At 37.1% G+C, this 14178-nt stretch overlaps 2 protein-coding genes across 2 annotated transcripts; one reads left to right on the top strand and one right to left on the bottom strand.

Annotated features, from left to right (window-relative positions):
- The first annotated feature begins 7574 nt into the window (after positions 1 to 7574).
- LOC109216040 lies at positions 7575 to 8412 on the top strand. The gene is made up of 2 exons (XM_019380170.1): positions 7575 to 7637; positions 7984 to 8412. The coding sequence occupies exons 1-2, from the start codon at positions 7620 to 7622 to the stop codon at positions 8338 to 8340; spliced, it is 375 nt and encodes a 124-aa protein (XP_019235715.1). The 5' UTR covers positions 7575 to 7619; the 3' UTR covers positions 8341 to 8412.
- Positions 8413 to 11869: 3457 nt separating this feature from the next.
- Positions 11870 to 12661, bottom strand: LOC109216038. The gene has a single exon (XM_019380168.1). It carries the CDS (start codon positions 12659 to 12661, stop codon positions 11870 to 11872), a length of 792 nt encoding a protein of 263 aa, XP_019235713.1.
- Between the last annotated feature and the right edge of the window lie 1517 nt (positions 12662 to 14178).

Below are 14178 nucleotides of genomic sequence, written 5' to 3'. Positions count from 1 at the left end.
CCCCTAAGGCCTTATCAAAATAGGGTCGGATAAGAAAATTTCTAAAAAAGACCCCCGAAGTCAATTATGTGGTGCAATTATGTAGTAGCAGAATCGATATGTGGCCAGTAGAATAGTTATGTGGGCAGCATAATCGATTATGTGGCCAGCAGAATGGTTATGTGGGCGGCAAAATTTTTATACAGCCAGCAGAATGATTATGCGGCCAGCAAAATTGTTATGCGGCCAGCAGAATTATTTTTCAAAATTTGCCCATTTTCTGTTACACTCTACGACAGATCTGCGTTCCGCGGGTGATTCTGATGTTGCATAATGGACCACAGAAATGCCATTTTCTGCAATAAATTTACCTTAACTCCCCAATGTATTGTACAACCCAAAAAGTCTGTACCGTGGCTCGTTTTCTATAATTTCAAATACATAAGCCTACCTCGACACCATGAAACCCCGGGTTCTAGATAATATTTTACGGGGCCATACAATCCGGTGTTGGATGTGAACGGTTATTATGAAGTAAATGCAACCAATTTGGTTTGGGATTGGAGAAATGAGATCATCGACTATCTTGAGTACGACAAACTACCCGAAGATAGCAAGGAATCACGGGCACTCTGCTCCAAAGCAGCTTGTTACAGCTTCTAGGGAGGCCAATTGTATAGAAAGTCTTTTCAAGGCCCGTTGGCCCGATGTTTAGGAGCTTCCGAGGCTAATTACGTCATGAGAGAAGTTCACAAAGGAATCTGCGAAAATTATTTGGATGCGGACTCGTTAATATTAAAGTTAATTAGGGAAGGATACTACTGGCCCTAGATGGAACAAGATGCTAAGGCATTTGTTTAGAAATATAAAAAATGGCAACGCCACGTAGTGCCGGTGCTTCAACCTGCAGAATTATTGCATTCGGTATTATCGCCTTGGTCATTCATGAAATGGGGAATGGACATAGCCAGTCTGCTGCCTCCAGCTCCCTGCAAGGTAAGATTTATTTTCATTTTAACTGATTACTTCTCTAAGTGGGTTAAAGCGGGTCCTTACCAGAAAATCGGCGAGTGTAAAGTGGTAGATTTCTTGTGGGAGAACATAATTTGCAGATTCGGGATACCAAAGGAAATAGCATGCGACAACGGGCCACAATCCATAGGCGCAAAGGTCACAAAATTCCTTAAAGACTTGAAAATCAAAAGAATCACATCTTCGCCCTAACATCTGAGCGCAAATGGCCATGCGGAATCGAAAAATGAGGTGATCACTCAAAATGTCGAAAAGAGATTGGAAGCATCCAAAGGCAAATGCCCCGAATAATTACCGGGAGTGCTATGGACATACTGAACGACGACCAAATCAAGCACGGGAGAGACACCTTTCTCTCTCGTACATAGAGCGGAAGCCCTGATCCCGATGAAAGTGGGGGAACCTACCATGAGAAACTTCCGGGCGAACGAAGAAGCAAATAACAAAGCGTTGCTGGTTAGATTGGAGATGCTTGACGAACGCAAGGACATGGCGCACATAAGGATGGTTGCCCAGAAACAAAGAATGGAATAAGGTCACAAAATTCCTTGAAGACTTGAAAATCAAAAGAATCACATCTTCGCCCTACCACCCGAGCGCAAATGGCCATGCGGAATTGACAAATAAGGTGATCATTCAAAATCTCGAAAAGAGATTGGAAGCATCCAAAGGCAAATGCCCCGAATAATTACCCGGAGTGCTATGGGCATACTGAACGACGGTCAAATCAAGCACGGGAGAGACACCTTTCTCTCTCGTATATAGAGCGGAAGCCCTAATCCCGGTAAAAGTGGGGGAACCTACCATGAGATACTTTTGGCCGGACGAAGAAGCAAACAACGAAGCGTTGCTGGTTAGATTATAGATGTTTGACGAACACAGGGACTTGGCGCACATAAGGATGGTTTCCCAGAAATAAAGAATGGAATGATACTATAACCGAAAAGTCAATCTCCGTTATTTCATAGTAGGAGACTTGGTTTTAAGGAAAGTGACTCAAAATACCCAAGATCTCAACGCAGGGAAGCTGGGTCCGACGTAGGAAGGCCCTTACCGGGTTTCAGCTGTCATCGGGAAGGGATCTTATGAACGGAAAAATCAAGACGGAACAAAATTGCCGAGCAACTGGAATGTGGAACACCTTAAAATGTTCTATTACTGATGGGCACCGCTTATACTGAAAGTATATGTTGTACTCTTTTTCCCTTCGTGCAGTTTTTGTCCCTATTGGTTTTTTTCTGGCAAGGATTTTAATGAGGCAGCAACGAAAACCATACTCCGAAAGAAAATTTCACCGACATAAATAAGACCTTTAAACGAAGGCATGGAAATAACAAACCACTACGAGATGGTTAGGTAGTCTTTAGCTCGATAGCAAAGTTCCTAATGGGAAACAAAGCTTGCTGTCGGACCAAAAGCTACCTGATCATTCACGAGTGCCTCTTCACCCCAAGCCATTGGGGGGTTAGATAATCTTTGGCTCGGTAGCAAAGTTTCTAACGGCAAATGAAGCTTGCTATCGGACCAAAGATTATCCAACCATTCACTAGTGGAATCTTCATAAGAGCAAGACTTCCAGTGTTCCAATTCGCATTCTTCGTATTCGAACACTGGGGGGGAATAATATGAGAATATGGAAACCTGATTGCCACAGAAACCGGGACTACGAGATTCAAGAAATAGAATATATCATTTGGGCCGGGGACTGCACGGCCAGCCCCGTAAAAACAACTTGTACAAATTAGCCACTAGTAATGACAATTTCTTTTCAGCAAAAATGAATGCTTATGTACTTTTGAAGATAAAACGAATAAAATAAAGTCCTTTTATATTATATCTTGTTTCTTGTCTAAACGATGAATTAATTTTATCATTTGAAGATAATGAAGTACTTCAAATGCTAGTGCCGGATGAACAGGAGACGTCCGCTTCAAGAGCACCGTAAACACAAGAGGATCCTCTCTTATGAAACACTCACGGTAAAGGGTTGGTTCTGCAAAAGGAATTCTGCAGCGGCAGATGAAATTGCGGACCGCAGAATTCCATCTACGGCCTCAACCCAAGCCAAATAGCCCATCAGGAGTTTAAGCAATGTGCGGACCGCACATGAATTGTGCGGCCGCAGAACTGGTCTTGCACTGACAAATATTTTCAAGTTCAAAGAATGTGTAGAAGTCCAAATCCTAAAGCCTTTATGAAGTGCTGGCCGCACAAGAAATGTGCGGCCGTAGAACTCACTTTCCTGCCAGCTGGAGAAATCTGTGGACCACACATGGAATTGTGCGGCCGCAGAACCTCCCGAGCGGCATTTTTGTCCGTGATTTTTGGCCCTGTATAAGTAGACGAGTTTCACAAATTTAGGTCAAGTTTGAACATCCAAAACTGTTGTAACCATTTCTTTTTACTATTTTAGGAAGTTTTAGCTTATTTGGGTTTTTTAACATTAGATTTCATCATTTTAATCTGTTCATTATGTGTTTAATTAGCTTTTCTTCTTTATTTTCTGCAATTTCTATTATGAGTAGCTAGAATTTTACTAGGGTTGTGGCCCAACCCTAGTATGTAAACCTTATGGGTATCTAATTTAGTGCTTATTTATGATTGGGTGTTGATTATTTAGCTTAGTTCATGCTTCAATTTTAGAATTAATGGTTGCAAATTATAATTCATGCCTATTTGACTTAGTCTCTACTTGAGAAAGAAGGACCTAGTCTAGGATAACTTAGCTAACAAGGAATTAGGTTAATTGAGAGATTGATTAACCTAAATAAAGGGTTCAACCTAGAGATAGTAATAACCCGACTTGAGCTCTTATCAACTGTTTTGGTTGATACCCATTTGGACTTGAGAAAGACAAATTAAAAAAAAGTCACTCTCTAACCGAGAGGTATTAAGTGGGTAATGTAGAGTTGAGAGCTATAATACACCCCAATCAACAAAACAAGCATTAACGTCTTTATCCCATTAGGCAAACACCTAGGTTATGGTCACAGCCCTAGGCCTTTAACCTATTTGAAAAACCTCAAAACAATTCATCTCTAGTCTATTTTCTTTAGCTTGCATTCATTAGAGTAACAGTAGAAGTAGAAAACAAAAATTGTGTTGTGGAAGTGCAATCTTAGATAGCCCATTCATTTGCTTCAAATATATACTCCTAGCACCCCTCATAACTCACAGTGGATTCGACCCCGACTCATAGTTGGGTAATTATTATTGCATACGGCTGTATCATATCTCTTATTGAAATGTGTTGTGGACGTCATCAGTTATCGAGAAGTCGAATGGGAGCCAGAAGAATCAGTTGCATCGGGTCGAACCAGGAGGCACCTCTGGGCGGTTGATTCTATCTCACAGGCCTTGGCGATCTCGGCATCAAAGTCAATGTCACCTGCTTTGGCCTCTTCCAAGGTTTTTTTTCCTTATTCTATACATCGAAAATGTTTTTCCAAACAGTGAGGGAATCCGCTCGGTGCTGGAGTTCTGACTTAAGCTGATCAACCTCGGTCGAAAGGCTATTCCGCTCAGATCTTGTGGCTTGAAGGTTGAGATCAAGTTAATGGATAGTGGAGATATGAAACTTATTGTGCTCCATGACACTCTTATACTTCTCCTCCATATGGGCACGCTTCTCTTCAACAGGAGCAACCTCTTCAGCTTTGGAGTTCAAGGCTGTCTACAAATTATTCAATCTCTCAGTAGAGGCAGCCTCGTGCTCAACAGCGGCAAGAATATTATTTTGGACCACAGACCATTTAGCCTTGGCCTCTTGAAATTGTACATTTATTTGGGCGGCTTCTTGGCTAAGGGCCATCACCTCCTGCTCGCTCTGCTACAACCAAGCCTCCAAATCGCCGACTTCGGCAGCTTGCGCTTCCAATGCTGGGAGGCAAGCAGCAATTTGGTCCCGCTCGGCCAACAGTTGGGCCTGCTCGAACGTGAGTCTTTCTTTATCGAGGATCAACTTCTGAAGGCCCTCAGAAGCAATGAAGTTAGCCTGCAAAGCAAAAACTCAAAAGTCATGTCATAACAAGACAAGAAGAAATAGTAAAAGGAACAAATATCATACCACTGTTGCATTGTGCATGGAATTGTTTAAAATACACCCGAAAGAGAGTGTATTATCTTCTTATCTTTCTCTGTAGCCAACGGCTTCAGGTAATTGGCGGGTTCCACCAGTCGAGACAGCAAATGGAACTCGGTAGAAATCGAGAGGGAGACGCCCATTCTCCTCTAGCGATCTGCAGAGGGGCGCGAATAGTTGTGCCCCAAATCCCCATGGTCTGGACTTTGGGAGGGGAGACATCCTCCTCTCGGATGTCTGCAGCCGGTGGGGGTGATGTAGAAATTGTTGGTGACGAAGGTATGACCGGCGTGTAAGGAGATGAAGCTGATGGTGTTGCGGGATAAGAAGAAGTTGCGGCAAAGGAAGTGCTGGTTGTAGGTTGCTCATCAACCGAAGACGGAAGAGGCCCTATCTAGACCCGTAGTACCGGGAGTAGGAATTGGGGCTCGAAAGCAAGAATTTGCATTCTCTATTATATCACACTCTCCCAGAGCGCTTGGACGTCATCCTCGGTTGGTGTTATTAGCTCTTCAGGTTGAGCATTCTGTTGAGCTGATGAATGTCATTGTCTCCTTTGTAAGGAAGCCCCTTCATCACTGGCTTACCCGTCATCATCAATCACCACAATAGCTGTGGCTGGCTCGGGCACGACGCTCTTCACCTTTTCACTTTTGCCCTCGGTCGAGGAGGAGCGCATCCTTTTTGGATGCTTGCTCTCCGACCGGAGACTCCGAGAGGAAGCACCTACACTAGAAGCGGACCCGATAGCACCTGTTCGGGTGAAGGCCTCCTTCAGCAACCTCGCAACCTCTGCGGGATCAGCCAAAACATCCTCCTCGGGGAAGGTAATAGAGCTCCGCGGAAGACCTGAATTAAACGAAAAAAGAAATTAACCAATTTTCTTATACATAAAAATGAGGTAAATACAAGATTAGTTTCGTGAATTAACTTACCATTATTTTTGGCCTACCACCGGCGGGTCTCAGGCGTGGTAATATTCTAAATCTTCTGGACCCACTGGTCCAAGCCTTCAACTCTTGGTGGTGTCCACCGAGTTGCTGCAATAATGAAAAGAAACAGATCAGTAATAACATTAAATGACCTTTTATCAGAGAAGAGACTGACGCTGAACTTACGTGTACGAATCCATGACTCAGGAAGAGACGGAGTTGTGGCCGGGATGATATCCCTAGTGGCAACAACAACGAACCGCTCCATCCATCCATGGTCATTGTCGTAATCTATGCTGGTGAGCAGGGGGACTATCTATATAGGGTGAAATCGGTTCGAATTAAATGCTCGAATAATAGAGCGACACGTGAAATCGGAGACAGACGGAAAGTGAGGCAAGTATAAACCAAGACCGGGGACATCAGTTCGGTTGGCACCGAGAAGATCCCAAAGGGAATATTGCTAATGAAGACAAACGAATGTTTGCTTCCCGATAGCATTCAATGAGGAATATTTTTCAGTATTAAATACATAATCCGTTATAGAGAATGTTGGTATTCATAGCCTGCTGTTATACATTCATCAATGGCCCCTTAATTGTCATTTAAGAGAGGCTTGACCCTAGGACCTTGTTCCCTAGGTGCAACTATAAATAGTGACTTCAACCGCCATTGTAAATGACATGAGTTTTCTGACAAACTTATGCTACATATTATTCCAAAGCTCAATAACACTTTATTTCGTGTCTATTGATATTCTTATTACTGCCTTCGGAAGCTCTGCTCCTGGAACCAAGCTATGTGCTGTCTTATCTCGATTTCAATGCTAAGTCTTGCATTTTATTTAACTTATTTGTCATTTTGGGATCAAATCGATTCGCTTGTCTATAAATCATGTTACAAATTCAACTGTATTGTTTTACGGGTATACAATAATATATGGGTATAATTTTGACATTTTCCCAATTATTCTTCCAAGAAAAAATGTAGAAACTAATATAAGAGAAAAATTAAGTAGATCCAATCATTTGCTTTAACCTTTGTATGTTACATTAGCATTCTTTGATCCCCGTAGCTTGTATCTTAGGATATTAAAATCTTTACATCTAATTGCTTTTGATTAACTAAATTAGAATAGTGAAAGCACTTATCAACAAGACAGATGACTTAGCCTTTAGCCAAATTAAGACAGTGTAAATACTTAGCATTTGTAATTTAGACCTTTTCTAAGCCATACTTGGCATCTGTAATTTGGACCTCAATTATATCATTAACCTGACTTGGACATGAATCACTTGGTCTAAACAACATTTTTTAATGTATTTAGCTCCTAGGCCTTGACCAATCTCTGTCCATAGATGAAAGTTTCCAAAATAATCTCTGTCAAATACATTAAAAAATAACTAGATATTAGTCTTGTTTCTAAATGGAAAGCTGCAAAAACTCCACATATTCCAAACAAATCATTGGCATTCTATTTTTTATAATTTTCACATCAATCATTGCACATGACAATAATATTCCATGCCATTCATCATCTGCTAATTACATTATCAAAGGAAACAAACAAAACTCTGTAACAGAGGAGAGCGGCAATGCAGAATATTGAGCTGGTAAGTTTGTTTAAAGCTTGAAATCCATTGTGCTAGCCATGTGTCCAAAAGAATAGGAGAGCATCTTTTCTTGTTTAAATACTCAACTTGTTTTAGTACTCTGCTCTCTAACTTCCCCTTTAATTTTTTCCTTTATATACAATGCACTGGTTCTATAATATGATCCTAACCATGTGTTGAAGGAATCATCAATCTGCTCTTTTTCTGTTATATCTACTCTTTGAAGTAATACAAAGAGCAAGATTCTCCATGTGCTAACTGACGGCGCATGCATTCTTTCTCTTTTAACATCTTCTTTCTTGTATAAATACTTGATTGGAGAATGTTATTTTCTGCATATGAGTAGTCCAAGAATCATTTAAATTTTGAAGATATTATGTTGCTGGAGATGGGGTTTCAAAGAAGATATGAAAGACTTGGCGGAGTTGAAGATCTGAAAGTTGCAACTAGGCCAAGAAAGTGTTGGCTAATCAAGAAAATGAATGGAAGATTTAAAGGTATAAAGTTATCACGGTCTAGAAAGTTGAATTGGAAGGCATTTTCTATGGTAATATTGCCAAGGAGGATTGCTAGAATATATGGGGAGATAGTGAAAAGAATGAAAAATATGGAAGATGTATGTCCTGCAATTGTATTTTCTTGTCATTGGGGACTTCCTGTCCTTTCTCATTCCACTGTTAAATCCCGAAGGAATACCTTTTGATATTGGCTTTTACGCCTATTTTTAATCAAAAGAATTTTATTGTTTATCAATACTACAACAAGTTGGAAAGTTAAAAGGTTCAAAAAGGTGTGTGTGTGTGTGTAATTGCAGTTCCATATTTCAGCTCACAGCAGGTTATGGATACATTTACACCTCGATATGTTTCCTTTTTATTAGTAGTATTTATTTTTCTTGAGATGATATATATCTCGAATGAAGTGGTTAAGTGCAGGGGCGGATTTGTAGGGTAAAATGCGGGGCACGTGAACTCATGGTCTCTTCATAAAATTAAATATTTTATGTACATATTTCCTAAATTGGTATAATACTAACTCTTGGCACCCATGCTCCAAGAAGATTGAATGGTGCACTTGGTTGAAGGTTGAGTTATTTACCAAGAGCAAGAGGGATCAATTCCCACTTAATATATTTTTTTCTATTTTCTTTTAGTAGTGCACCCATATACTAAAAATTCTAGATCCGCCTCTGATTAAGTGGCTAACCTTTGAACTCCTTTCAAGAAAAGAAGGAAGAATAAATGAAAAATCAGTAGCTAACAAATAATAATTGGGATGAGGATAAACTTCAGTTAGTTCAAAAGATTTGGAGGTCAGATTTAGATATTGAATGATTTAATTTGTTGTTGAACTACAAGAAAATGAGTACTTAAGTATAAACAGGGGGTCTTACCTATTAACATCTCAACAAATAAGATATGAACCTATAGTTTTAACAGTATAATGAGTTTAATGATAAAAATCTTAAAAGTTAAACCCATAAAATTTAAGTATAGGATACGTCTCTGAATATAAAATATTTTGTGACAATTTCTTTCTGTAGCTCATCAAGATAATCGTCGCTAAAATATATATTTTAAAGGCTCCCCGGTGAGTACAATAGCCTCTATATATACTTACTAATAATAGTAGAAGAAATATAGCGACGGTTTAGGAACATTTGTAGCATTTACACGTATCTACTTCAATTAGATATATAGCAACGATTTGGACACGTTTAGCAACGGTTTAAGACCAAATCAAGTAGAAACAAAATAGGTATGTGACTCATGGTTGTTTAACAATGTTGGTCCACGTACCCAGGGGCGAAGCTTCGTCGAAAAATTACACCTATATATGGGTAAAATAATAAGTTTGGATGTATATAATATATATTGAACACCCTTTGTCGGAATTTTATTTTACTTCTTTTATACTTAAACACCCTTAAAGAAATTTCTGGTTTAGCCACCGCACGTACCTTCCATAGAAAACACCATCACATCGTCACTCCAGTAGATAGAAATAGAATCCATGGCTTAAGTTTCTTCAAATCTAAATTCCGGTTTATAAGTGACTTTCTAATACTCCAATTGATATAAGAAACTTTTATCTCTTAGAATTATATTCAAACTTTTTTCTAAATTGATAACAGTAAAATGTAAAATGTTTAAACCATTAATTGTGTTTTTGCAATAATAAAATAATTAGTCATACAAATGTCTCTAGTTTATAAGCATGCATATTTACAATTGGAAAAGTTAATTTGAAGGAAAGAATACACAAAATGCTTGGAATGATCCCACTTATTAGAAATGACATTACCATACGATATATTGATGAGCCCCTATAATACCTGAGATTATCTTAAATATACTGCTCATTCAATTTTAAATATTTTCTCTAGAGTGTCAATTACTTACTTGACCATTAGTGCATTATATAAACTTTTTATATTTTATATTGTTCAACCTCGGAAAATAGAAAGTATAAAGACAAATATAGCTGGTTTTGTCAGTAAAAAATAAGTCTAGCGTAAAGCGAATGAATTATAGAAGTAGCTAATCTTATGATATTATAAAATTAAAATATCGAATGTAATGCTAGGTTGCAAATGGAAGAGATCAAATTTTGGTCTTAGATTCATAGTGTTTATAGAATGTGTTAGATGTTTGTCCAGATTTTCTTATCGTAATTGGTTTTCCTATTTCATGAAGGAAATGACAACATATTTACCATAATTGGGTTTTTCTTTTCATAGAAGGAAAATATAATTCTTCCATATTTGGCTAGTCCCTTTTCTTGTAAGAAAAGGTTTGGAGTGCAATAAATTGAGGAACCACCCTTCTCATTCGGTAGCATCCACAATATAGTCACATAGGGTTTGAGAGTAGTGCTTAGGGGGAGAACTTTACGGGATAAGTGTTAGTGTGTCACTTGTGTTTGCCTCTTCGTGAGGTTGTTCTTTCGATATTTTGTACTCTCCTTTATTATAGTGGGATTGCTCATCTCCGCCGTGGACGTAGGTCAGTTGATCGAACCACGTTAAATGTTTGTGTCTCTTTTGGTAGATTTCTCTTTTGTTGTTGGATTTATCGTCGTTCAAGGTTTGCTATGCTAACTTCCGCAAGACACCTGATTTTTTCGGACATAATAGAATGAACTATCCCTAAGGTTGTTTTTTTAATATCTTCTATCTTCTCCTTATGCTTGAGTTGGAAGAATCCAATTACATTTTCAAAAAAAAAAAAAAAAAAAAAAAAAAACTAAGATGGTTTTAACATGAATAATGTAGTGACATCTAAGAAAGCAGAGTGACAAGTGACTGTGAGGCCATTCTCTAGTGTTCCTAATTTCTTCTGCAAGAGTTTAAAGCAAAAACAATTGATTTAGTAGTAACTTGGCCCATGTTGTCAAGATTTTATGGATCAAAATGTCAGACCAATGGACAACAACAACTGATTCATGTTCATATGTTTAAGACTTTAAACCTTGTCTTGGTGTTCCCACCATTTTTTTCATCTATTTTTCCCTTCCTTGTAGATACGCAAAGCAGGGAACATTAAAGCATAGCAGTATGGACTATAGACCTATTCTTATTTTATTGAATTATATGTTCCACTTATTTTTTGTATTTTCTTCCGCATAATACTACTGTGACAAATCTAATTCCTCTTGGTTGCAAATATGCCTGCAATTTGAATGTTATAGCTAAATATTTTGTGATCAATACATAAGGTTTGCATTTGAACAACATTTGAGTTAAAATTGAAAAAATTAATAAAGTTAAAGCTGAAGAAAATATTTTGAAAGTTGAAGTAGTGTTTGAAATTGAACTTCAGTTGAATAACAATTTGTTAGCAAATTTATAAGTGAAAATGGAAAATATTTCACCCTGAACTATTATATGCAAATACTAATTTAAGAACTTGTAATTTTTTATTTTTAATATAAATAAAATATTTTTTAAGAAATAATTAAACCTTTGAATATGTAAGAATAATATAAAAATAAAATAATGACTCATACAAAATTGACTAATTAAAAAATTAACTTCAGCACTAACAATATACAGTTATACAAATAAAAAAATAGATCAAAACATGCTTAGTATTTTTTTTTTTTGGTAATTAAAATTTTTATTAATCACCAAAGATCATGCTTTACAATGTCATAGTCCAGCTTATACTCAGCTGACTATCAAATCTCATCTAAATTACTAGCTAACCATAACTATGTTAACTACTAGTCTACTATATCAAGAATTGCTGCATCTGCTTTCTAGTTCTAGGATTTCCTCTAACATTACGTATGTAAGCTAGCTCTCTTGCTAAGACTTCACTGTTGCGATATTTGTTCTCAAATATACGAGCATTCATTTCCATCCATAGTGCATATGAAACTTCAGTGATCACCATCTTGGAAATACTGGCTCTGCTTGATTTTCCTTTAGCTTTGCTAATGATCCATTGAAGCCTTTGGTCCCAGGTATGATTCTTTGGCTGGTCCTCTTGAATCCATTGCATTACTTGCTCCCACAAGTCTTCTGAAAATGAGCATGACAGGAATAAATGTTCTCTTGTCTCTATATGTCCTTGGCACAAAACACACTGTTGGTTTATGTTCATTTTCCATTTAGCCAGTCTATCCTTGGTTGGCAATCTTCCTTGTAGCATTAACCATAGATTGAACACTGCTTTTGGTCGAGCATAGTTCTGCATGATTAGGTTCTTCCAATTTACTCTTGGTAGATCTCCTAGTAGCTGCAGGTATATTTGTCTGATAGAGCCCTTGTGAACACTTGAGCCTTGGAGTTGTTGCAGAATATCTCTTGAGGCAATTATTCTCCTAACCATCCAACTAGCCTGTTTAGGAATTGGCATATCCTCTAGTTGATAATGTTTTATATAGAAAGCATTAATACATCTGATCCACAGCTTATCCTCTTTATGAGCTAGATCCCAGCATATCTTTGCAATTGCTGCCTTATTCCATAGCAGAAAATTGATGAGGTTCATTCCACCAGCAGATTTAGGAGTACACATCCTATCCCATGAAACATATTTGAAAGTTTAAATCAATATTTTAAAAGGCGGGGGCGTGAGGCGAGGCGTTTTACCCCTGACGAGGCGAGGCGTAAGCCCTGAGACATGGGGCGTAAGTCCCACGGATCTTTAAATTTTACTAATTTCAAGAACTTTAAGATAGTATAAAATAAAAAATAATTATAAAAATTACATTAAAATCACAAAATCAAGGAGTAACAAATAATCTATTCAAAATATTTATAAATTATAATTCAACTATGAATAATACAAAAGTATGACATATAATATGCAAATTAGCTGCAACAATGTTACAGCTCAAACATCAAAAGTAATGTATTCGATACGAAATCGTATATGTATCTCTTAAGAAGTAATGAATCTTGAAAGAATTTCGATATTATAATTTGATATTTTTTTTAAAATACTCCTTTTATTTGATATGCTTTGAGAGAATTTATATAAAAATATAATTGACAATTTAAATATGATCCTCAAGCATCGTTCATTTTTAAATTTCAACAAGTTCATAAAGTGACACATAATTCACCATACAATACCATGATAACTAATTATTTGTAAATAGTTACTAGTTAATACCGAGCTATTAAATTAATAAGTATTGTATCTCATAATGAGAAAAATAATATTTAGAAAAATAATTATAAAAAAAATTATGGACTATTATATAGTAAAGACATAACAAAAGTTAATAAATAAATACATTTAAAATGTAAGATTTATTTAAAATTAAATATCATAACAGTCTTAGTGGATAACGTGCAATAATTTTTACTTTAATTATGACATAAAATACTCACTTAATGATTTATAATTAGGAAAAAAGTAATTTTGAATAGTGAACGATTTATTAAGAAAATTTGAGGATTTACAAGGTTAGTTACATACAATTGCATAAAGTTCTATTAGGCGAGCCCAGTACGCTGTGTGTTGGGCGTGACCGGGGTGTAAGCCCCAATGGCCGAAGGCGTAAGTCTCACGGAACTAAGCCCCATACATAAGCCCAGGGGCGTTTTACGAGTGCTCCGCCCCGAAGCGAGCCCCGGGCAAATCCCAACTCTGCCTTTTAAAACAGAGGTTTATATATGGAATATTGACTTATTAGCGCAAGCAAAATAGGAATGATGTAGAAATTTGGCATCAAAGAAAAAACATTGATGTTTACTTGGAGGATATAGAAATTCTCTAAAATACTTTGTAAGGGATGAGATGAAAAGCTTTATTCTCGGGCTCTTCTAGTTGGAGGCTATAATTGGTATCGTTTAATTTTTGTATTATTTGCAAACGATAAAGCTACAGCCAAATTTGTGACCTTTTTTTCTTTTTCTCTTTATTTCTTGACAAACATATTTTAGTCTTCCCAGAACGAAAACAAACAATAGTATGGACTCTTGTTTATGCATTTGGATGTTGTTGATTCAAATACTAGATGAACTAGATATGTCCAGTTCAATTTATCCATAATCAATTAAATTGTTAAAATTATATAATCAGAA

This window comes from Nicotiana attenuata, unplaced genomic scaffold (assembly GCF_001879085.1).
Source record: "Nicotiana attenuata strain UT unplaced genomic scaffold, NIATTr2, whole genome shotgun sequence".
Classification (NCBI taxonomy): domain Eukaryota; kingdom Viridiplantae; phylum Streptophyta; class Magnoliopsida; order Solanales; family Solanaceae; genus Nicotiana; species Nicotiana attenuata.
Note: the sequence above shows the minus strand (reverse complement) of the source record. Positions and strands in the feature narration are given on the sequence as shown.

Bases quoted from the DNA above. Each gene is read 5' to 3' on its own strand.
- LOC109216038 (XM_019380168.1), bottom strand. From the start codon at position 12,661: ATGTGTACTCCTAAATCTGCTGGTGGAATGAACCTCATCAATTTTCTG.